At 41.8% G+C, this 24,081-nt stretch overlaps 1 protein-coding gene across 2 annotated transcripts in view; it reads left to right on the top strand.

Annotated features, from left to right (window-relative positions):
* The window catches only part of LOC125462423 (probable helicase with zinc finger domain), a 367,554-nt gene that overhangs the window by 51,513 nt on the left and 291,960 nt on the right, over positions 1-24,081 (top strand). For both annotated transcript variants that reach the window (XM_059653989.1, XM_059653987.1), the window contains exons 9-16: positions 444-551; positions 3,335-3,632; positions 3,888-4,155; positions 7,943-8,282; positions 14,122-14,249; positions 15,208-15,387; positions 16,157-16,264; positions 17,386-17,564. In XM_059653989.1, the coding sequence (XP_059509972.1) occupies positions 444-551; positions 3,335-3,632; positions 3,888-4,155; positions 7,943-8,282; positions 14,122-14,249; positions 15,208-15,387; positions 16,157-16,264; positions 17,386-17,564 (1,609 nt within the window). The remainder of the gene's footprint in view (positions 1-443; positions 552-3,334; positions 3,633-3,887; positions 4,156-7,942; positions 8,283-14,121; positions 14,250-15,207; positions 15,388-16,156; positions 16,265-17,385; positions 17,565-24,081) is intronic.

Below are 24,081 nucleotides of genomic sequence, written 5' to 3'. Positions count from 1 at the left end.
ACTAATGAGAATATTTTCTCAATCCAGGGTTTGGTTGAAAAATGCAATTTATCAATCTTGACCTTGCTTGATATTTCATGAGATTCTCCAAAATTTCACATCATTGCCCACATCATTCAGGACCTGGGAAAGTTCTGCCCTTTGTATGCAGAAATGCCTTGAAAATAAAACTTTGGTACATCAATTTTCTAAAAGATCTTTTTGGGTAACTGAAAGAAACCCAGCTATTATTGCAGTGAACATTTTGTGGTTTTTTAAAAAAAAATTGTGTGACTCAACAGGTACGTACAAGAGTGTTAGATAGAAATCTGATGTTCGTAGGATTTCTAGGTTCTGGTTAATTTGTATTCCAAAATCAACTTGAGGCAAAATGCTCCTTTTTGTCATGGTAACTGAATATTTACTGTGTTGTTTGCCTAAATATTTGTGACTTTTTTCAATAGGTGAGTGGGGCTGTTGAAGGTGTGAGAGTGGAATGTGCTCAGGAGTTGAATCAGGTCTCTGACAGCAGAAAGTATGACTTCTCATGGACATTTGCTTTTACTTGTGATGTAAGTTCACTATGGGGGCTCTAAAAGAAATTGGGTGCAAGTGTGCTAAACATGAGTTAAATATTGAGAAGATCAGTTAAAATTCAAGTGTAGGAATAAAAGCTGATTTGTTAAGTTAAGGATCTCAGTTATTCCTAGCGATTGAGGGCTACAGAGATCATGGGAACTGCAGATGCTGGAGAATCCAAGATAATAAAATGTGAGGCTGGATGAACACAGCAGGCCAAGCAGCATCTCAGGAGCACAAAAGCTGACGTTTCGGGCCTAGACCCTTCATCAGAGAGGGGGATGGGGTGAGGGTTCTGGAATAAATAGGGAGAGAGGGGGAGGCGGACCGAAGATGGAGAGAAAAGAAGATAGGTGGAGAGAGTATAAGTGGGGAGGTAGGGAGGGGTTAGGTCAGTCCAGGGAAGACAGACAGGTCAAGGAGGTGGGATGAGGTTAGTAGGTAGATGGAGGTGCGGCTTGGGGTGGGAGGAAGGGATGGGTGAGAGGAAGAACAGGTTAGGGAGGCAGAGACAGGTTGGACTGGTTTTGGGATGCAGTGGGTGGAGGGGAAGAGCTGGGCTGGTTGTGTGGTGCAGTGGGGGGAGGGGACGAACTGGGCTGGTTTAGGGATGCGGTGGGGGAAGGGGAGATTTTGAAACTGGTGAAGTCCACATTGAGGGCTACAGTGGCCTTTGCATCCCTGAGCTTGAAAGAACAAAAAAGTTTCTGCTTTTAGTCAGTCTTCAGAATTTGTGAAAATTAAACTGTTCAGTTGAACAGGATATCAGTTTTCCTTGTTCTACTAACAATAACTTGACCAAGAATTTACGTAGTACTAGTCATGAACTGTCACAATGTGCAAATTCCTGTGATTTTTTTTTGCTTGAAATAATTGACTCCTGTATGGATTAGAATTCCACAGACAGCAGAACCCTGTTGAAAAGTACATGGATGAACATTAAACAAGAACAGTATTCTTTTTACTGTTGACCAACCTGAATGCCCTAGCTACTGGTTGGAGATACAAAATGATACAAAAGGGATCCCATTTTGAAGTCTTTTTTTCCTTTTCATTATCTCATATATTGCATTAGATTTTGTATGATTTGCAATTGAATACAAAATGTTAAATGGAGAAATAAAATTGGTTTTGGTATTAGAGATCTCTGCCATAAAGACATAGCAATTGTGCTCAGACCGAGGCTGGAGGAGTGCATTGTTGCCATGGTTCCGTTACTCACGGGTCACTCTTTTTTCACTTTTCTACAAACACATTTTCCAGTTTCCAAGATGGTCAATTAAGTATGCTATCTGTATCAGGTTTTAGACAAGAAGATCTATCAATAAGGCTTTACCAAACTAATTCAAGAAAGATGCAATTGTTGGTTAACAGTAGTAATATGAGTATAAATGCTTATCCCTCTTATTATTCCTAAAACTCACATGTAAACACATAGGCACTCTTCAGGCAAAGAAGAAAAATCCCCAGAATTTTCTGCAGATTGGCTTTCAGAAAAAAAAGGGTTATTTTTGAAGACAAAATGATTAAGCATAGGATATTCAGGAGTCTGTTGTTCTGATGTTCTGGCATTGTGTGGATAAATCACAGTTGACCTTGAAGTCTGTAGGCAAAGCCTGATCAGGAAGTAAAATATTGAGATGTTAATCCCAATGCTCTTTCAAAAGAACAAATAAGTTTCACCCTGAATTGCTGATGAGAGTTTCCCCTTCAAAAAAAGGAGAAATCAGGTAGGCAGCTTGTGTGTGATGTCTCACGGTTAGTACTCTGTATACCTTTAAGAGGCATGCTTGTCTATCACTGTATTGTAGCATCTAACCTGAGGGTATAAAGTTCTTAGGCTCTATCTCATATAGGGCCACTTGAGGCAAAACACATAGGCAAAGGCATGTAACTCTTTGTAACCAAAAATCTGAATACTACTCCAGATATTATGATGTGCCTATGATTGTAATTTGTAAATATACATATTATATATATATTTGGTGCAAACTTTCAATACCACATTACCCATACTTAGTTCTTATGTCATGGGAGCTAACAAAAGTAATACCACACTGGGTATAAATACCATGCTGGAGGTAATGCCCACACCCTGGTGGCATTTGACTTGGCAAGCTTTCTTCTACATCTGCTGTCTTTTAGCAGGCTTTCCTCTAATTGAATCAGATAAAACAAGAACCTCAACAAGCCAGTCACTTCAAAACAAGTACAGCAGGCTCTACAGCAAAGCAAGCAGCCATCACCAGCAAAAATTTGTCAGTGTTCATACGTGAACTTTTAATGATCTGTTTTAAAGAACCCATTACAAGTATTACCACAGAACTGGATAAAAGTTCTTTTGTTGCACAATCCTTTAGGACTTAAGTTCTACAAGCAATATTAAATATAAAGAGTCTTTGTAACATTGAGAGATACCAAATTAAATCCAACATTACCACTATTGGAAGGTATAATTACAATTTACAAAAGCTATACCCAGTGTAAAGATGGAGCTAAGAATGTTTGATAGAAATAATTGGCAAGGGGGAGTATTTTTCTGGATCTAATGTGTGCAGGCATGAAATTTTTAAATACGTTACAAATAGATTTTGTCAAATTTATCAGACATTTTACTATGCTGTATTTGTTAATGGCTTAAAGACTAGAAGCAGTCAAAAATATCATATCGTTTTTTTCAAGACCAGCTTTGATGTTGAATGTTTAGATAGGATATAAACAATTTTCTGTTCAGTCTGAAATTGTTGTAACAAAATCCTTTTTTGTTTTCTAACAGCCTCCACGGTTACTCAACCATGTTGCATTTCTGACTAATGCCTTCACACCATGCTTTCATATTGCTTCCATTGCTGCTGGTGACTCTGACAGTCTTCACCCATATTCCATATTGAATAAGTGCCAAGAGTGGAGTCAACACTTGAGTGGTCAGAACAGGATTGAGGAACGCGTTTATGAAATTGTCGTCAAATTTTCTGCAGAGGTCTTTGGAAATTTTCAGCAAACTATATTTTTTGACTTTGGATCTGAGCCAGTTTTGATGCAGACAGTTACAGTGTCCACACTGTCAGATCAAGGTATTTAGTTGCTTTTCATATGTTTTATTTGTTAAAATAGGGTGAAATCCTTTTCTCCAGCTGCAGGAAATAATCAAGATGAAACAAGAACAATCATTAATCAATGAAGTAGAGCCTTTTTTTTAATCATGGGAAACAATCGAAGGTGATTTTATAACTGTGTACATTGTGAAGATGTTGAATGTCAGCTTCTCAGCTGGATAGAGTGGTGAGAAGAAAATCTGTTCAATTTATTTAAAAAGATTTCTTTGACAGGTACAGAAGCATTGCTACAGCATCAGCAGCAATCCCTTACAACATCACAGCGTTGGGATTCAATGTGCAAGCAAGTGGTTGATTTTCGACCTCAAGAGCAGACTGATCTTGATCTGACACTGTTGGTGACCTATCAAATTCCTGCTGCTGCTGACCAGTTGTTCACCCGGTCAGTTTTGGATAAAGCATTGAACAGACACAACTATCATTCTCGCTTTCATGATCTTCTTTACATTGAGGAAAATGCACAAAATAAAGAGATAAGCAAGTAAGGGCTTTTCATGTTTGTAATTTCTGTGAAAACAGAAGACGTATTCTGTTTTGGTAAAACAAACAAGTGTAGGACTTACATAATTAAAACTAAGGCCTTAGGTTGTGTTGTAGAACAGAGAGGCCAAGGTGTTCAGGTACATAATTCTTTGAAGTTTGCATCACACATAGATAGGGTGGTTAAGAAGGCATTTAGTAAGCTTGCTTTCATTCCTAAGGTCTTTGATTATAGAAATTGGAACATTATTTGATGTTGTATGAGACTTTGGTGAGGCCTCTTTTAGAGTATTGTGTCCAGTTCTGGTCACCCTGTTATAAGACTGATCTTCTTCAGCTGGAGAGGATTCAGAAGTTGCCAGGAATGGAGGGTTTGAGTTATAAGAAGAGGCAAGATACCTTTTTCACTGGAGCATTAGAGGTTGAAGGTCACCTTACAGAGGTTTATAAAATCATGAGGAGTATAGATATGGTGAATGGCAGATGTGTTTTCCCTAGGGTGGGGCAGTTCAAGACAAGGGGGCATATTTTTAAGGTGAGAGGAGAAGGATTTAAAAAGGACATGAGGGGCAAATTTTTTATACAGAATTGTTGTGCGTGGAATGAACTTCCTGAGGAAATAGTGGATGTGAATACAGTTACAACGTTTAAAAGACATTTAGTTAAGTACATGAATAAGAAATATTTGGAAGGGTATGGGCAAAACACAGGCAGGTGGGATTAGTTTAGTTTGGGATTATGATTGGCTGGCTGAACTGAGGAATCTGTTTCTGTGCTGTGTGACTCTATGACTTGGCTTCTGCTGAAGCTTTGAAAATATGCATTTGCCTTGTCATATACAACCTGATCCTTTATCTTAAGATTGTTGTACTCCAGATTACCCCAGAAAGTCAAAAAACTTTCATTGCTAAATTTTACATTCCTTCCCTATTTCCTTCTGTCACCTCTTCTCACATTCTGTCCATTGACCAAGTCCTGCAGCTACATGCTGACCCACTCCAGTGTGAGCATCCATTGGTGTTTAAGTATGCAGAGCTGAACACTGGTATTAGTACTGTTGGATGACAATGTTGTTGTCTTTAGAAAATCTCCTTGACACAGGATGTTAACTGTAATTGTTGTAACTCAACTGCAGAGTGTGCTGATTTCTGTTACGTGTGCGGTCCTGGAACTCTTAAACTGCTTAGCTACATTTGCAGTATACTGACAGCTAACGTCCAGAATGTTTTTTTCTACACAGCTACATTTAAAATTACAACAAAATAGACCAAGAGTTCATTTAGAACAGTTTTGAAAATTTGTAAAGGGCAAAAAGTTAACAGTGTGCATCAGTCCATGCCCTTGATAGTTAATCTTTGATTCAGTCTACAAAGTGTATATGCGCGGCTACCTGATGAGATGACGATGGGGTTAGGTTTGCCTTTGGGTTCCAATAGTTAAATAGCTGGATATCATTGCACACATACACTAAGAATGGTTCCTGAGAAAGGTATTGGAATTACTTGTTTATTCTTTGACAAAACTTGGGCATCATTGTTGCCCATCCCTAATTATTGTTGTGATATGGAGATGTCGGCGTTGGACTGGCCTGGACAAGGTCAGAAATCACATGACACTAGGTTATAGCCCAACAGGTTTATTTGAAAACATAAGCTTTTGGATTCTTACTTCTTCTTCAGGTGTAAGTGAGATAGGTAGTGTCAGACACAGAGTTTATAAGTAAAAGATCAAAGGGTCACACCATTGATCAGGATGTACTGAACAAACCTGAGATGCTGTTAAGTCTTTAGTCAGTTAGAAGCTTTTAATTGATTAATTTGTATATGTAAGTCTCCAAATTCTTTTCAAGTCCCTGTCCTGTGAGAACTGAATGTTTTATCTATGTAAAGAAGAAGTGGCATTTTGGGTCAGACAATGTATGTTAGGGGTGAGGTCTTGTTTAGAATCTTTTTGTGTGTTGGTTTGAAGTCAGACTGGTTTTATTTCTAAAGGAGAAATTTTAAAATGCCACATTGAATGACAGTTTATAAATTGTGTGCTTTTTGAATCAAATAGAATGTATCAAGCACAAATTCACTCCACAGATTAACGTGTGTTGCATTGTGTGTGTGTGTGTGTGTGTGTGTGTGTGTGTGTGTGTGTGTGTGTGTGTGTGTGTGTGTGTGTGTAAGAATGTGTAGTGTGGAGTATCATGTAACATGAACCCAAGATACCAGTTGAGGCCGTCCTCATGGGTGCCGAACTTGGCTACCAGCCTCTGCCAACTCCGCATTGTTGTGTATCCCAAAGTCTGCCTTGGAGGACATTTACCTGAAGATCCAAGGCCAAATGTCCTTGACCGCTGAAGTGTTCCCCCACTGGGAGGGAACGCCGTTGTCTGGAGATTGTTGAACGGTGTCCATTCATCCATTGATGTAGCATCTGCATGGTTTCGCCAATATACTATCCCTCCAGGTATTCTTGCCTGCAATGTATGAAATAGACAACGTTGGCCAAGTCACATGAGTATCTGCTGTGCACGTGGTGAGTGGTGTTCCCAGGTGTGATTGTAGTGTCCATGTCAAAGATCTGACATGTCTTGCAGAGGTCGTATAGTGTTGTGGTTGATATTGCCCTGAAGCCTGGGTAGTTTGCAGCAAACAATGGTCTATTTAAGTGATAATGGGAACTGCAGATGCTGGAGAATCCAAGATAATGAAATGTGAGGCTGGATGAACACAGCAGGCCCAGCAGCATCTCAGGAGCACAAAAGCTGACGTTTCGGGCCTCTGATGAAGGGTCTAGGCCCGAAATGTCAGCTTTTGTGCTCAATGGTCTATTTAAGGTTTGGCAGTTGTTTGGATGTGAGAAGTGGAAAAGATCTTGGCAAGGTGCTCATCATCATCAATAATTCTTTGAGGGCTGCAAAGAACATACCGTAGTTTCTCCCCTCCTGAGAAGTAATGGACGATGAAGGGTACCCTATCAGATGTATACCGTGTCTGTCTTCTGAGGAGGTCATTTTGGATTTTCACTGTGGCACATTGGAACTGGTGATCGATGAGTTGAGCATCGTATCCTGTTCCTATGAAGGTGTCCTTCAATACCTTCACGTGTCTGCCTTGTTCCTCCTCATCCGAACAGATCCTGTGTACATGTAGGGCTTGTCTGTAGGGAATGGCTGTTTTAATATGTTTAGGGTGGAAGCTAGAGAAGATTTTTGTTAAACTAATAGATTTCCTAGGCTACTTCAGAGAGCAGTTAAGAGTCAACTACATTGTTGTGTGCCTGGAGTTGCATGCAGGCCAGAACATGTAAGGATGACAGACTTCTTCCATACATGACATTGGTGAACCAGATATGTTTTTATAACAATCAATGATATTTTCATGGTCACCATTACTGTCACTAGACTTATAAATAAAATTTAAATACTACTGTGGTGAGATTTGAATTAGTGACCCCAATTGCTTCTGAATTGCTAGTCTAGTAATGTTACCAATACATTTTTGTCTTTTCCTAAGTTTGCATGAAAGGTGGGAAACAAAGTGATCTTTAGCAAAGAATGCAAACAAATGAAAATTATTTGAATAAAGACTTTTTAAAAATCTCAAATGACGATAAGCCATTTAGATTTTCTGTGACCTCTCTCTTGAAATCTCATGGTTAAAATTCTACCCTGTGTATTAGATTCATCCGTTATTTCGTATATTCCTTTGGGGAAAACATGATGCAGGAAATAATATGTTGGTGAACTTAAAAAGAAAATTGTTCCTTGATTGGCTTAAAATTTCTCCTCTTTCTACTAGGTTTAATGTAAAAGCAAATTTGCACATAACGACATCCTATGCGGTTCCTGGCAATCATGGTGCTGCTCGGCATGTTCAGAATGGTCAACTACTTGCTTGTGTTTTGTTGAATGATACTGTGATAACCAAAGACACTGCTGCAGGAAGACTGGTAATGGAAAAGGTCACTAGCGTTCTTTTGATACCACTCAGCAAAAAGAAGGGTCTCGGAGTGAATCAGGGAAATAAAGAAAAAGTGTATGAAGCACTTGTGGAAGATCGGTCCAGGGAGTGTATGTTGCTGAGACTCTCCAAAGAGTGTTGTGAAGATCTGAAACTTCGACCAGAAAGAGACATAGAGGCAAGTTTATACAAATTCTTGCTATTACATCTTTCAGACATTATCTTTTACCAAATATTTTCCTATTTCCCTTGGATCATCGCTTTGAAGACAGACCCACAAAAGTTGAATTGAGAAATTCAGCCTGTAGATGGGAAAACCTTAAGATTTCTGAAGTAATGCCTGCCTCTCTCTTGACCCATTTAACAGAACCAAGCAGCAAATGCACAATTAATGCCACAGCATGATATTAGAAAAATCTTCTCTTCAGAATTCATCAGTAAAATTAGTTATATGATGTTTATATTTCATGTTTTTAAAAATAATTGCACTGCAACTCATAGCAAGGGTGGTTGTCAGCCTGACACGGTTATCTGTTAATTAGTAATCTTTCAGTTACTGAAGTTGAACTTCTTCACTGAATATGTGGTCTGATCACCACTTCATGGCTGAAAAGTATCAAAGACAGCCATTGACTTATACTTGACTGACTTAGGCCATAAAACTAGAAGATATTAGGAGCAGAGTTAGACCATTTGGCCCTTAGTGTCTGCTTCACCATTCGATCATGGCTGATATGTTTCTCAACCCCATTTTCTTGCCTCCTTCCTGTAACTTTAAACCCCTACGAATCAAGAATCTATCTATCTCTGTCTTAAATTCATTCAATGGCTTGGCTTTCACAGCTTTCTGTGGTAACCACCTCTACAGACTCACCACCATCTGGTTGAAGAAATTCCACCTCATCTCAGATTCAAAAGATTGTGTCTTTACACTGTGCCCTCGACTCCTCGTCTCTCCTACTAGTGAAAACATCTTCTCCACATCCACCTGTCCAGGCCTCTCAGTATTCTGTAAGTTTCAATAAGATTCCCTCTCATCCTGTTAAACTCTATTGAGTACAGACCCAGAATCCTCAACTGCTCCTCATATGATTTATCCTTCACCCTGAGAATCATTCCTATAAACCTCCTTTGGAATCCCTCCAAGGCCAGTCTTCCTTAGATAAAGGGCCCAAAACTGCTCACAATATTCCAAATAGAGTCTGACAGAACCTTATACAGCCTCAGCAATACATCTCTGCTCTCATATAGTAATTAATAGTATCATTGCATTTGCCTTCCGAACTGTCAACTGAATCTGAATGTTAGCCTTAAAAAAATCCTGAACTAGGACTTCTGACTCCATCCATGCTAGTACCTTGCCCCTAACACCATGGGCCCTTCTCTTGTTTATCAGCCTCCTGAGCAACACCTTGTCAAAGGCCTTCGAGAAATCCAAATAGACCATGTTCACTGGCTCTCCTTTGACTAATTTGCCTCATTCCCTCTTCAAAGAATACTATCAGAATCATCAGGCATGCCGTTCCATGCTGACTCAAGTCCTAATTTAACATTCATTTTCAAATACAGTACAATCTCCCATATTAATGGATTCTAAAATCTTATTAATGACCAAGGTTAGGCTAACCGGCCTGTAATTTTCCATCTTTTGCTTCCCTCCCTTCTTAAACATAGGTGTTACATTCACCATTTTCAAATCCTTTGGAACTCTCCCCCATTTGAGTGATTCCTGAAAGATCACCACCAATCCCTCTACAATAAACCCCGTCCTGGGATGTAGTTCATCTGGTCTCAGTGATTTATCCACCTTCAGACCTTACAACCTCCCAGAACCTTCCCCTTAGTGATGGCCACTACACTCATCCCTGTCCCCTGACTCTTTTGAAGTTCTGTAATGTTATTGGTGTCCTCCACGGTGAAGACTGACACAAAGTACCTATTCATTTCCTCCGTCCTTTCTTTGTTCTCCATGATACTTCTCTAGCCTTATTTTCCAGTGGTCCAATGTCCATTCTTATCTTTCTCTTAATTTTTATCTGTTTAAAAGTCTAATGTAGCCTCCTTTATATTACTATCTAGCTTGCTGGCATAATTCAATATTCGATTGCTTTTTTTAGTCGTCCTCTGCTGGTTTTTCAAGGATTCCCAAACCTCAGCTTCCTACTAATCCTCACCATATTGCATGCTTTTTCTTTTGCTCTTATGTTATCCATTATATCCTTTGTCAGCCACGATTGTCTCTTCCTTCCCTTAGTATTTATCTTCTTTGTTTGCATGAATTCCTGCTGTGCCTTCCTGCCAACATGAAATTCCAGCCACTGTTGCTCTACTATCTTCCATCCCTTTGGAAGGGTCCCCTTCCAAACAACTCTGGCCAGCTCTTTCATCATGTCTTTGTAGTTACTTTTACTCAATTGTAATACTTTTACGTCTGATTCAAGCTTCTCCCTTCCAGACTACAGGATGAATTCTACCATATTATGGTCACTGCCCCCTAGGGGGTTCTTTCACCCTAACCTCCCTACTCAAGTGTGCCTCATTTCACATCACCAAATCCAGAATTGCCTATTCCATAGTGGGCTTTAACACAAGTTGCACCAAGAAATCATCTCATAGACATTCCATAAATTCATTTTCTTGAGATCTACCCCTTTGTCTGTAGGAAGTGGGAGGAATCGAAAGAGAAGTTGTTGAGGGTGAGATAACAAAGTGTGGAGCTGGATGAACACAGCAGGCCAAGCAGCATCTCCAAGCAGCATGTTGAGGGTGAGGATGAGTTCGGCTAGGTGGAGGGGGCCTAAATCCTGTCAGGGTCTTTTTATTTTGTGGTTCCTCACCTCTACGCACACAGATTCTACACATTCCGAACCTATATTGCTTCTTGCTATCAATGTAATTTAATTTCTTATTAATAAGGCAACCCTGGATTCTCTGGAAATCTGCCTGTCTGTTTGATTGGGCACATATCCTTGGATATTTAGTTCCTAGACCTGATCCCTTGCAGCCACGTCTCTGTTATGCCCACAACGTCGTACCCACCAATTTCAATCTGCACTACAAGCTCAATTACCTTGTTTTGTATACTGTGTGTGTTCAAGTACAACACCATCAGCCCTGTGGTGATTGCTCCACTTCTTATGGTTGCCCGTTTATTTTCTACCTGAAGTTAAATATGACCCTTTCCATACTCTCTGTCCTATTACTTGTTCTGGAAACTTTATAACCTCTCCTGAGCACTCCTTCCCTTTGATATTTTTCCATAATTTTGTTTCAAAAACTGGTTTATTTAATTTGTTGATTGCTGCTCCATGATGATCGGTTACATAAAACACTACATTTATGAATGGCAGTAGAATTCTTTCAATTTTACCATTAGCTGCATTGATCATATGGCATGCATGTCACATTTTTAAAAGAAATAAGCAAATAATGAAGAATTTCCCATGTGCATCTTTCATTATTGAATTCCGTTTAGTACTGGTTACTGTTTTGCAATTTTTACATCCTAGCATTTCATTTAAATTTGAATGGTCTAATATTTATGTAACTGCGATAGTGTTGTAAAATCATAAAGGCACGTGAGTCCATCCTGGCAGCAAGTTTCAGGGCATTACCTCTCACTGTGCAAACAAAAGTTCTTGACATTCCCCCCCTCCGCCCGCTTCATATTTTGTTCCAAATCTTAGTACAAGGACTTGGAGAAACAGATTTATTAGCTGAAGGAGAAATTAAGAAATTAATATAACTGGAATGTACTGAGGGAGCCTAGTCATAACCTGTAGCCAGCACAATTTAATTGTAAAGTTTTTCCCTTGAATATTTTGGAGTTAAGTTCTGAAGTCACACCTTAAAGTATATTCTGTGTGATATTTACATAATATCGTGGGAGTAACATAATTTGAGGTAAAAAGGTATCTTTTACATGTAATTTTATCTCCCCTTTCATAATGGATCACCAGTAATTAAGCAGTTTGGCTGACTGTATTACTGTTTGGAGGAAAATTTGTAGTGTTCTCAGCATTCTGTTTTTTTCTTTAGCTTTTCTTTAGTATTTGCTGTATTCCACAAATAATCAAAAACCTAAGGTTTTGGTAGTATGACCCACATTGAGTGCTGTGTTACTTGATACCAAATTGGTGGGCTGATGCCAGTCACTGATTAATTGACAGAAAAAAAAGGTCTAAGTATTGCTGCTTTGAGTCAGTCAGATTGAAAATTAGTTTTTACACTGTTAAGTATTATGTTTCAGTACAGCATTTTGTTCCAACAACAGTGTAGACTATATTTTTGATGACCATCATGCTTTGAGTATTGTACATCACTGTAGTCCAGAAATAGCCATATCAAGTTGTTGACATTTAATGGAATAGTAAAGTGGAAATCCAACCTAACACTTGGCTTCCCATGATGGTTCCTGTCACTTTGATATCCATTCATCACAATCTTCTGCCAGGTACAGCTAATTGGGGATAATTCATTTCTCCAATCTACCTGAAAATTGTCCCTCAACGCTAAGAGAAGTCTTTCAAGCCCTTATTGACATACAAACTAATCTGCAATGTATGACTTCAATCCTGATGTAGCTTGAAGGCTGATTTCATCTTATAAGAAGCCAACACTTCATGGAAGATCCAATGCAGAAGATCCTTGGCTCTAACCTTTTATGAAGTACAAAGTTAGCTTTAAGCAGCATCAAAACATAAATTGCAGATAGGAGTAAGAGCACAGGAATAGATGGATACTGTTTTCTTGCATTTTGTCCATTTACCCAAATATCATAGAATGATATTAATGATAGAATATCATACAGTGTGGAAGCAGGCTATTCAGTCCATTGAGTCCACACAGACCCTTTTAAGAGCATCCCACTCAGACCCATTCCCCTAGCATATGCTTGTAACTTGTAATCGCCTCGGCTATTCCACCTAGCCTGCGTATCCCTTGACACTATGGAAAATTTAACGTGGCCACTCCACTGAACCTGCCCATCTTTAGACTGTGAGTGGAAACTGGAGCAGCCAAAGGAAATCCTTGCAGACATGGGGAGAATGTACAAACTCCACACAGGCATTCATCTGATGCTGGAATCAAACCCGGGTCCCTGGCACTGTGAAGCAACAGTGCTAACCACTGAGACACTGTGTCGCCCTATGTAGAAACCTATCAGTCTTTGTCATGAATGTGCGAAATGATTATGCTGCCACAGCCCTTGGTGTAGGGTATTCCAAAGATTCACCCCTGCCAGAAATTGTTTCTCCTTTCAGTCCTAAATTGGTTGCCTTTTATTCTGATACTATTTCCCCTGATTCTGGATGCTTCCCTATTTCCCACCCCACCTTCAGCCAGGAGAAACATCCTTTCTGCATAATGCCTACCCTTTCCAAGAATTTTGAGAGTTCCAATACCTCTCATTCTATTAAACTCTTATAGAATATAGGTTTAATCTCATCAGTCAATTCTCTCAGGGCAATCCCAGTATCCCAAGAATTCACCTTGTGAACTACTGTTGTGCTCTCTCTACAACAAGGACACGCTCATTTCAGGTAAGGGGACCAAAATTAAACACAATATTCCAGGTCTCATCAAGGTCATAAACAATTGAAGGAAGACATATTTACTCTGAGGATATGGGTGCTCAATGCAAAAATGGAACAACTGTAGTCATCTAGGAAACATGAAATATATAACGACTGAATGCCCCATTTACAAATAAACAAACAATTCACTTTTCTCTTCCTGATGTAGTCACAATTGTTGATGTACAACCGCAGCAGTCATGGAAAATGTGAACTGACAAGAGTTCAGAATGGTACCGTGGTGGGTCACTGTAGTAGTGTCCAACTTAGTTGTTCACAAAAACTAATACTGAAGAGTATTTCTCCCTTCATTTTGCTTTTTATGGACTTTTCATATACTAAGTAAAGATCTTATGTATTGGTCGTATGAACTTTATCAGAATCTATTCTGATTCTTCGATGCATTTAAATTGCTTAGTAGTCTCTTGATTTGTTCAACAGGTGGAGCTTCAGTTTCAGTTGAACCGCTTGTCTCTCTGTGAGATGCACCTAGCTTTGGATAATCTGAAAGACTGCAGCCTTGTATCCCCAGATGTTTCTTCTCTTCTAACTCTTGATTTGCCAGATAGGTATGGAACTATTTTTTTCTCCCCAGTGGCTGCCAAATGTAGTGGTTTTCCAAATAACTCATTAACATTTTCTACTCAATGGTTTGAAATGTGCTACGATATGAGGAGGAGAAACAAATCTGAGGAAATCAAAATTATAATGGGTCTTGAATCAGCAATTTTCAAGACCATTTTAAAAACCAGTGACGCGGATTATAAGATTCTCAGAAAATGCTGGAAGGACTGAACTTTGGCTCAGGGAATGAACTAATAAACAGAAAAGAAATTGTTCCATATCAGTCTGTTAGTCATAGTTGTGTTAGTTTGTGGAGAGCCTTGCAATTATACTTCTTTACAGGTGAGAACTGAATTAATTTTTTTTCATTTTAGTCTTTTGGAGAAGTAAAATCTCATTCATAGGTGCTTTCCTATTCCTGTTCTCAAGTCACAATAACTATACCCACTTTGGCCTGTAATCTCTGCTGGTTGTGATTTTTAAAATCTTTTTTTTCACTTTCAAAATTGTCGAAAGTTAGGTGCTAAATCTTTTCTCCTTGTGGTAAAGTACAAACATCTTGTTTATGGCCTGTGATAGTTTTACAACTTCAGTTAAATTTTACTTCTGATCTTCTGCTTATTGGACAGGTGGAGGAGAATTTTACAGTACTCATGTTGCATTTTTCAGATATAGACTGGTTTTACAATTATTGCTGAACTGGGAGTGTGTAGAAACCTTGAGAAGAGACTTTTTTTGTTCTGAAACACTTGCGAAGAATATTTAAGACGTTATATAAATGCACATTATTGCTGAAATGTGTCGAAAATGTTGGCATGTTACTGAATACGGGAATTGCTGCTTAGATATTTTCTTTCAGATTCAATATTTTTCTTTATTTCATATCCTATTAATTTTTTCTAGCTGTAGATATGACATAAATGTACAATTTTCAAAATAATGATTTTCATTTTTGTCCTTTAGGGACTGGGAGAAGCAGCTGGACCCAAGTCTAAACTACAAACAGAGGAAAGCAGTTGGTGTTATTGCAGCTCCCATATTGTTCAGTCTACCACCGATCCTTCTGACTGGGCCATGTAGCACTGGGAAAACATTCACTTTGGCAAATGTAATCAAACAATTGGTGAAAGACCCTGACAAAAGGTAGAGTGAAACTGATGGATGGGCCAAAAATAAACCAAAAAGATATTCTCCAGACTTTGGTGCATGGGTGCACAATCAGGCACAAGCTAAAGTATTTTAGAACTGAGCCAATCTTCTTGATGACTAGATAACGGACGTAATTTAAATTTACTCTTTCCCTTTGTAATACAGTCTTTTTCCCCTAGTGTATTCTGTTTGCCCAATCCAGATGGTGACTTTTTCTGGTGTGTGATAAATAGCTGTTTATTGAATATCATCCCAAGTATCTGCTTCAAATCTGTGAGATTGCAGATGTAGTATTGGTTAGCTATTTAATTTTGCAGGAGTTGACAGCTGATGATTTGTCGTATTAGAAGTACAGATGTTCTGGAAGGGATTGATTTGTTGTAAAGCTGAGTGGGATTCAAGGATGTCAATGTGATTCCTTTCTGTCCATGATCTGTTGAAGTTAATTGTGACCACGCTAGCATTCCAACTGGGATTGGCTTATTGAAAGGAGACCAAAAATTATTGTGTCTATCTGATCTGTATAGCTCAGGACCACATCATATGACACATTTACTGACTGAACTATTGGAGTTAAAGCTTTATGGCCATGAGTGTTCCTGATATTTCAGATGCTTCACTGTGTGGCATTGCAGGTACAGGAGAGAGAGAAGAGAGAGAGAGAGAGAGACATAGATGAACTCAAAGTTTATCATCATGGATTTTAAGGTACAATGCACCACATTTCATTTTTTACAATGGATTCCCATTCTGTTTCCTCCAGTCTCAGGATCCTGTTCTGTACTCATTCTGATACTGCAGCAGACAGTTTCATAAAGGACTACCTCGTTCCTATGCTTGAAAATGATGCCAGTAATCTTACTCTTCTCAGGTGAGGATGCTGTCCACTTAAACATAAGCAGCATAGTGTTAGTTTATGACCCTCATAAGGGTTGATTTATATATGTAACCATTCCTGCCCAAAAGTTAACAGATCTGTAGTGTGTTCACTTGGAATTAGTAATCTGTGTTGTTCCTCTGGAGGTACGACAACGAGAGCGATAACAGGAAGGATACCACAGCATAGCTGTAATGTCACTGGACCAGTAAAACAGAGGTCTAAGCTGATACTTTTGAAGCACTGTGTCGAGTGCCACCACAACAGTTGGTGGAATTTAAATTCAATTAATTAATAAAATCTGGAATTAAAAATCTGCCTTCAGTTGTGTTGATCATGAGCTCATCATCAATTGTCATAAAAAAACTGGTTTGCTAATGTCCTTTAGGAAAAAAAAATCTAAGTCTTACTTGCTCTGGCCTCCAGTCCTGCAATAATGTGGTTGATTCTTACCTGCCCTCTGAAATGGCCTATCAAGCAACTCCATTTAGGGGCACTGAGAGAACATGACATGAAATGATGAAACAAAAACTATTGTAACTGATTCTCTCACAGGAATTGTCAATTTAAATCAATTTCTTGTACTCCCATGAGCCTTCTGAATTTTCAGTGTGTCAATCTATTTACTTGGTATTTGAGCCATTGTGTAGGGAACATGGAAGGGAATACTTACATTTAAGCACAGAATTGTGCCCTTTTTGTGAGGGAGAAAATGGATTCCATGCATTATTTGTGTGACCTTGAATCAGATATATTTTTGTGATCAGATTTTCCTTAGTTTGTGGCTAATTCAATTATTTAATTCAAAAATATTTGAGCTATATCATAGAATCTTGCACAGAAGATATTCAGCCTATTGTTCTTCCACTGACTCTTTAAAAAAGCTAACCAATTTGTCCTAGTCTTTCGTTCACCTTACACAACCAATTTTCCTTAATCTTTTCAAGCATTCATCCAATTCTAGTTTTTGAAAATTATGATTGCACCTGCTACTGGTTTGTTTCAATCACAAAAAAACTTCCAGGCAAATAAAACTTCTCTTCAACCCCCCTCTGATTTTTTTGCTAATTATTATATATTTGTCTTCTGATTAAAACTCAAACCTTCTCTTCTAGAATCTATCACAAAACCAAATACGTGAAAGCTGTGCATCCTGCAGTACAGCGCTATTGTCTACTTGCTCGGAACCAGTCTGCATTCCTGCTGCCAAGGAAAGAGGACATACTCAAGTGTCAGGTGGTTGTGGCAACTGTGAGTTCATCAAAATACCTCTGTTGTGCTGACCTCCAACATGGTACGTTTACTTTCAGCTCTGAATTTTCATTATATGCCCAATGTGTTATTTCTTTACTCTCTTTACTCTCCATCTTCGGTCCGCCTCCCCCTCTCTCCCTATTTATTCCAGTTCCCTCCCCCCATCCCCCTCTCTGATGAAGGGTCTAGGCCCGAAACGTCAGCTTTTGTGCTCCTGAGATGCTGCTTGGCCTGCTGTGTTCATCCAGCCTCACATTTTATTATCTTGGAATCTCCAGCATCTGCAGTTCCCATTATCTCTGATCACCCATCCCTTCCTCCCAACCCAAGCCGCACCCCCAGCTACCTACTAACCTCATCCCACCTCCTTGACCTGTCTGTCTTCCCTGGACTGACCTATCCCCTCCCTACCTCCCCACCTACACCCTCTCCACCTATCTTCTTTACTCTCCATCTTCGGTCCGCCTCCCCCTCTCTCCCTATTTATTCCAGTTCCCTCCCCCCATCCCCCTCTCTGATGAAGGGTCTAGGCCCGAAACGTCAGCTTTTGTGCTCCTGAGATGCTGCTTGGCCTGCTGTGTTCATCCAGCCTCACATTTTATTATCTTGGAATCTCCAGCATCTGCAGTTCCCATTATCTCTGATTCATCCGCCTAGCGGAACTCGTCCTCACACTCAACAACTTCTCTTTTGACTCCTCCCACTTCCTACAGACTAAGGGGGTGGCCATGGGCACCCGCATGGGCCCCAGCTATGCCTGCCTCTTTGTAGGTTACGTGGAACAGTCCATCTTCCGCACCTACACAGGCCCCAAACCCCACCTCTTCCTCCGGTACATTGATGACTGTATCGGCGCCGCCTCTTGCTCCCCAGAGGAGCTCGAACAGTTCATCCACTTCACCAACACCTTCCACCCCAACCTTCAGTTCACCTGGGCCATCTCCAGCACATCCCTCACCTTCCTGGACCTCTCAGTCTCCATCTCAGGCAACCAGCTTGTAACTGATGTCCATTTCAAGCCCACCGACTCCCACAGCTACCTAGAATACACCTCCTCCCACCCACCCTCCTGCAAAAATTCCATCCCCTATTCCCAATTCCTCCGCCTCCGCCGCATCTGCTCCCACGATAAGACATTCCACTCCCGCACATCCCAGATGTCCAAGTTCTTTAAGGACCGCAACTTTCCCCCCACGGTGATTGAGAACGCCCTTGACCGCGTCTCCCGCATCTCCCGCGACACATCCCTCACACCCCGCCCCCGCCACAACCGGCCCAAGAGGATCCCCCTCGTTCTCACACACCACCCTACCAACCTCCGGATACAACGCATTATCCTCCGACACTTCCGCCATTTACAATCCGACCCCACCACCCAAGACATTTTTCCATCCCCTCCCCTGTCTGCTTTCCGGAGAGACCACTCTCTCCGTGACTCCCTTGTTCGCTCCACACTGCCCTCCAACCCCACCATACCCGGCACCTTCCCCTGCAACCGCAGGAAATGCTACACTTGTCCCCACACCTCCTCCCTCACCCCCATCCCAGGCCCCAAGATGACATTCCACATTAAGCAGAGGTTCACCTGCACATCTGCCAATGTGGTATACTGCATCCACTGTACCCGGTGCGGCTTCCTCTACATTGGGGAAACCAAGCGGAGGCTTGGGGACCGCTTTGCAGAACACCTCCGCTCAGTTCGTAACAAACAACTGCACCTCCCAGTCGCAAACCATTTCCACTCCCCCTCCCATTCTCTTGATGACATGTCCATCATGGGCCTCCTGCACTGCCACAATGATGCCACCCGAAGGTTGCAGGAACAGCAACTCATATTCCGCCTGGGAACCCTGCAGCCATATGGTATCAATGTGGACTTCACCAGTTTCAAAATCTCCCCTTCCCCCACTGCATCCCCAAACCAGCCCAGTTCATCCCCTCCCCCCACTGCACCACACAACCAGCCCAGCTCTTCCCCCCCACCCACTGCATCCCAAAACCAGTCCAACCTCCCTAACCGGTTCTTCCTCTCACCCATCCCTTCCTCCCACCCCAAGCCGCACCCCCAGCTACCTACTAACCTCATCCCACCTCCTTGACCTGTCCGTCTTCCCTGGACTGACCTATCCCCTCCCTACCTCCCCACCTACACCCTCTCCACCTATCTTCTTTACTCTCCATCTTCGGTCCGCCTCCCCCTCTCTCCCTATTTATTCCAGTTCCCTCCCCCCATCCCCCTCTCTGATGAAGGGTCTAGGCCCGAAACGTCAGCTTTTGTGCTCCTGAGATGCTGCTTGGCCTGCTGTGTTCATCCAGCCTCACATTTTATTATCTTGGAATCTCCAGCATCTGCAGTTCCCATTATCTCTGATCACCCATCCCTTCCTCCCAACCCAAGCCGCACCCCCAGCTACCTACTAACCTCATCCCACCTCCTTGACCTGTCTGTCTTCCCTGGACTGACCTATCCCCTCCCTACCTCCCCACCTACACCCTCTCCACCTATCTTCTTTACTCTCCATCTTCGGTCCGCCTCCCCCTCTCTCCCTATTTATTCCAGTTCCCTCCCCCCATCCCCCTCTCTGATGAAGGGTCTAGGCCCGAAACGTCAGCTTTTGTGCTCCTGAGATGCTGCTTGGCCTGCTGTGTTCATCCAGCCTCACATTTTATTATCTTGGAATCTCCAGCATCTGCAGTTCCCATTATCTCTGATTCATCCGCCTAGCGGAACTCGTCCTCACACTCAACAACTTCTCTTTTGACTCCTCCCACTTCCTACAGACTAAGGGGGTGGCCATGGGCACCCGCATGGGCCCCAGCTATGCCTGCCTCTTTGTAGGTTACGTGGAACAGTCCATCTTCCGCACCTACACAGGCCCCAAACCCCACCTCTTCCTCCGGTACATTGATGACTGTATCGGCGCCGCCTCTTGCTCCCCAGAGGAGCTCGAACAGTTCATCCACTTCACCAACACCTTCCACCCCAACCTTCAGTTCACCTGGGCCATCTCCAGCACATCCCTCACCTTCCTGGACCTCTCAGTCTCCATCTCAGGCAACCAGCTTGTAACTGATGTCCATTTCAAGCCCACCGACTCCCACAGCTACCTAGAATACACCTCCTCCCACCCACCCTCCTGCAAAAATTCCATCCCCTATTCCCAATTCCTCCGCCTCCGCCGCATCTGCTCCCACGATAAGACATTCCACTCCCGCACATCCCAGATTTCCAAGTTCTTTAAGGACCGCAACTTTCCCCCCACGGTGATTGAGAACGCCCTTGACCGCGTCTCCCGCATCTCCCGCGACACATCCCTCACACCCCGCCCCCGCCACAACCGCCCCAAGAGGATCCCCCTCGTTCTCACACACCACCCTACCAACCTCCGGATACAACGCATTATCCTCCGACACTTCCGCCATTTACAATCCGACCCCACCACCCAAGACATTTTTCCATCCCCTCCCCTGTCTGCTTTCCGGAGAGACCACTCTCTCCGTGACTCCCTTGTTCGCTCCACACTGCCCTCCAACCCCACCATACCCGGCACCTTCCCCTGCAACCGCAGGAAATGCTACACTTGTCCCCACACCTCCTCCCTCACCCCCATCCCAGGCCCCAAGATGACATTCCACATTAAGCAGAGGTTCACCTGCACATCTGCCAATGTGGTATACTGCATCCACTGTACCCGGTGCGGCTTCCTCTACATTGGGGAAACCAAGCGGAGGCTTGGGGACCGCTTTGCAGAACACCTCCGCTCAGTTCGTAACAAACAACTGCACCTCCCAGTCGCAAACCATTTCCACTCCCCCTCCCATTCTCTTGATGACATGTCCATCATGGGCCTCCTGCACTGCCACAATGATGCCACCCGAAGGTTGCAGGAACAGCAACTCATATTCCGCCTGGGAACCCTGCAGCCATATGGTATCAATGTGGACTTCACCAGTTTCAAAATCTCCCCTTCCCCCACTGCATCCCCAAACCAGCCCAGTTCATCCCCTCCCCCCACTGCACCACACAACCAGCCCAGCTCTTCCCCCCCACCCACTGCATCCCAAAACCAGTCCAACCTCCCTAACCGGTTCTTCCTCTCACCCATCCCTTCCTCCCACCCCAAGCCGCACCCCCAGCTACCTACTAACCTCATCCCACCTCCTTGACCTGTCCGTCTTCCCTGGACTGACCTATCCCCTCCCTACCTCCCCACCTACACCCTCTCCACCTATCTTCTTTACTCTCCATCTTCGGTCCGCCTCCCCCTCTCTCCCTATTTATTCCAGTTCCCTCCCCCCATCCCCCTCTCTGATGAAGGGTCTAGGCCCGAAACGTCAGCTTTTGTGCTCCTGAGATGCTGCTTGGCCTGCTGTGTTCATCCAGCCTCACATTTTATTATCTTGGAATCTCCAGCATCTGCAGTTCCCATTATCTCTGTTATTTCTATACTTGTTTCTCCACCACTAGAGGTCCTTCTAATACTGTTTTAAAATTAAACTAAAACAAGATAGTCAAGCTGTATCAGCCCGTAAGTGATGCGACTCTCTCTTACCCCTACATGAACATGGTCCAGTAACTTTAGTGGAAAACTAGCCCCACAAGTGAGAATAAGAACTTTGGCACCTTTCCGTCCAGGATTTTCTCTGGCACATGTAGCAATTTTCCATGTCTCTAAATGTATCTTCAGTAACTAGTTTAAAAAGTTAGAAATATTCAGGGCTGTTCATTTGCTGATTGGAATAATGAAACTGTAACAAGACAGGATTTCACAGAAGTTCATGACACACTGGGGTGTCCATGACACACTTATTGCAATATACATTATTTTGCACTCACCCCACTGACTTTATGAGGAACTGAATGTAAAATTTCCCTGCAATCATGTTGTTGCATTGTTTTTGACTCAGTTCAATTTAATATAGAAAACGTACAACTCATAATTCACATCTGCGCTACCATCTTAGCATCTGTTCCTAGCATCCTGTCTGATGCTTCTGAGTCACACTGTGTTCTCTCATGGTGTTCATAGTGACTTCACATCACAATCAACATGAACTTTATCAGAAATTATCATGGCAATCCTTCAATAATGAGTAACAAGTCTTCTACTGTAGAACAAGGAAAATGTTTTACAGGGTGTATTTATACCTTGTGTTGTACCGTATCATGTATATATTGTATGTATTTTAGTTGCTAGGTATGAAACACAACATTTCATTAGGTTACAGTCTTTATCCCTACCTCATTCCATTGTTTCTTACTGGAGAGATTGCTCCGATGTCAGTTGCATTGGTGACTTTAGCGCGTTTACAGTCCCACTGTATTTACATTATTCTTATGGAGACAAATTTCTCAACATGAGTTGTTTGGACATAAGTTGTACTTTCCTTGTACATAACCTCAATGTCGAGGGACCCCTGTATTCCAATTTTATATTTATACAGATTGTTGTTTGCAACTTTTGAATATTATGTACTTTGTAGTGGGGAGCCATGACAGAATTAGTCACAGCACTGTGAGAGGATATTGTCTCCTTTTTTGGTTCCATTACTGATGGGTATTGCAAGGAAGCAGATACCAGCTGTGAAAGAAATCCTTTTCTGTTTCACGTGCATGGTCTCCTTGTTAGACTGAATGCCAATCTTAATTAGATTCTCTGAGGGAGGTAGATGGAGGTGTGGAGCTTCTCATGAGAAAGAATTGAGAGAGACAATATTTAGTTTGTGAATGAACAGTGTCTCATTGATATTTTAGTGAACTTATTTTAGATGAGCATAACCTCATGCAAAAGGAACTGAAAGGATATGGAAACTGAGAGAAGGGCATTTCTTTGTTTCAAACTGCAGCTGACCAAAGATCGGACTTCAGTCAAGTCAAATTGTTATCGATTGTTCGTTTCAATCTAAAACTGAAGCATCTCATCCACTGTCCGTTGCAATTTTTGTGATGGCTTCATTTTGCAGCAATAAAATACTAAATCCTCGTAAGAGGAAATGTAAGTTTGGTACAATGATGACAAATGTAATTTATCACAGAGCTGAAGCTTTTTGTCTTGTACTCATGAGGCCTGCCATGCAAGAAACAAAACTTGGAAAGTGCATGTCAATTTATGCAATATCGACAAGCATGCTTATTGGTTGGCATGAAGGATGTAACAGGGATTTGCAGGCTCCATAAGCTGTTCCTTAATTAAGAAGGTGCAATGGATGGACAAAATTCCTTGATCTGTGGAATTCTTAATTGCAGAGGGCCATTGAGGTTGGTTTGTTAAGTATTTTCAAAGATGTGATAATTAGTTATTTAATCAGTGTGACAATCAAGTGTACATTAAGGCCGAGCACAGAGATTATTGATCATTTAGGAATCAAGGGTAATGGGGAAAATGCAGGAAAGTATATATGAAAAATGTTGGATCAGCTATTGAATGATGGAACAGACTTGGTGGGGGGTGGGGGGGGGCACTGGCCTACTCCTGTTCCTATATCTTATGGCCAATGGTTATGGAGATAAGACCATGAGTGCAGGGGCAGAAGTAAGCCAATCAGCCCATCAAGTC

The sequence above is a fragment of the Stegostoma tigrinum genome, chromosome 23, assembly GCF_030684315.1.
Source record: "Stegostoma tigrinum isolate sSteTig4 chromosome 23, sSteTig4.hap1, whole genome shotgun sequence".
In the NCBI taxonomy this organism is placed as follows: domain Eukaryota; kingdom Metazoa; phylum Chordata; class Chondrichthyes; order Orectolobiformes; family Stegostomatidae; genus Stegostoma; species Stegostoma tigrinum.
Note: the sequence above shows the minus strand (reverse complement) of the source record. Positions and strands in the feature narration are given on the sequence as shown.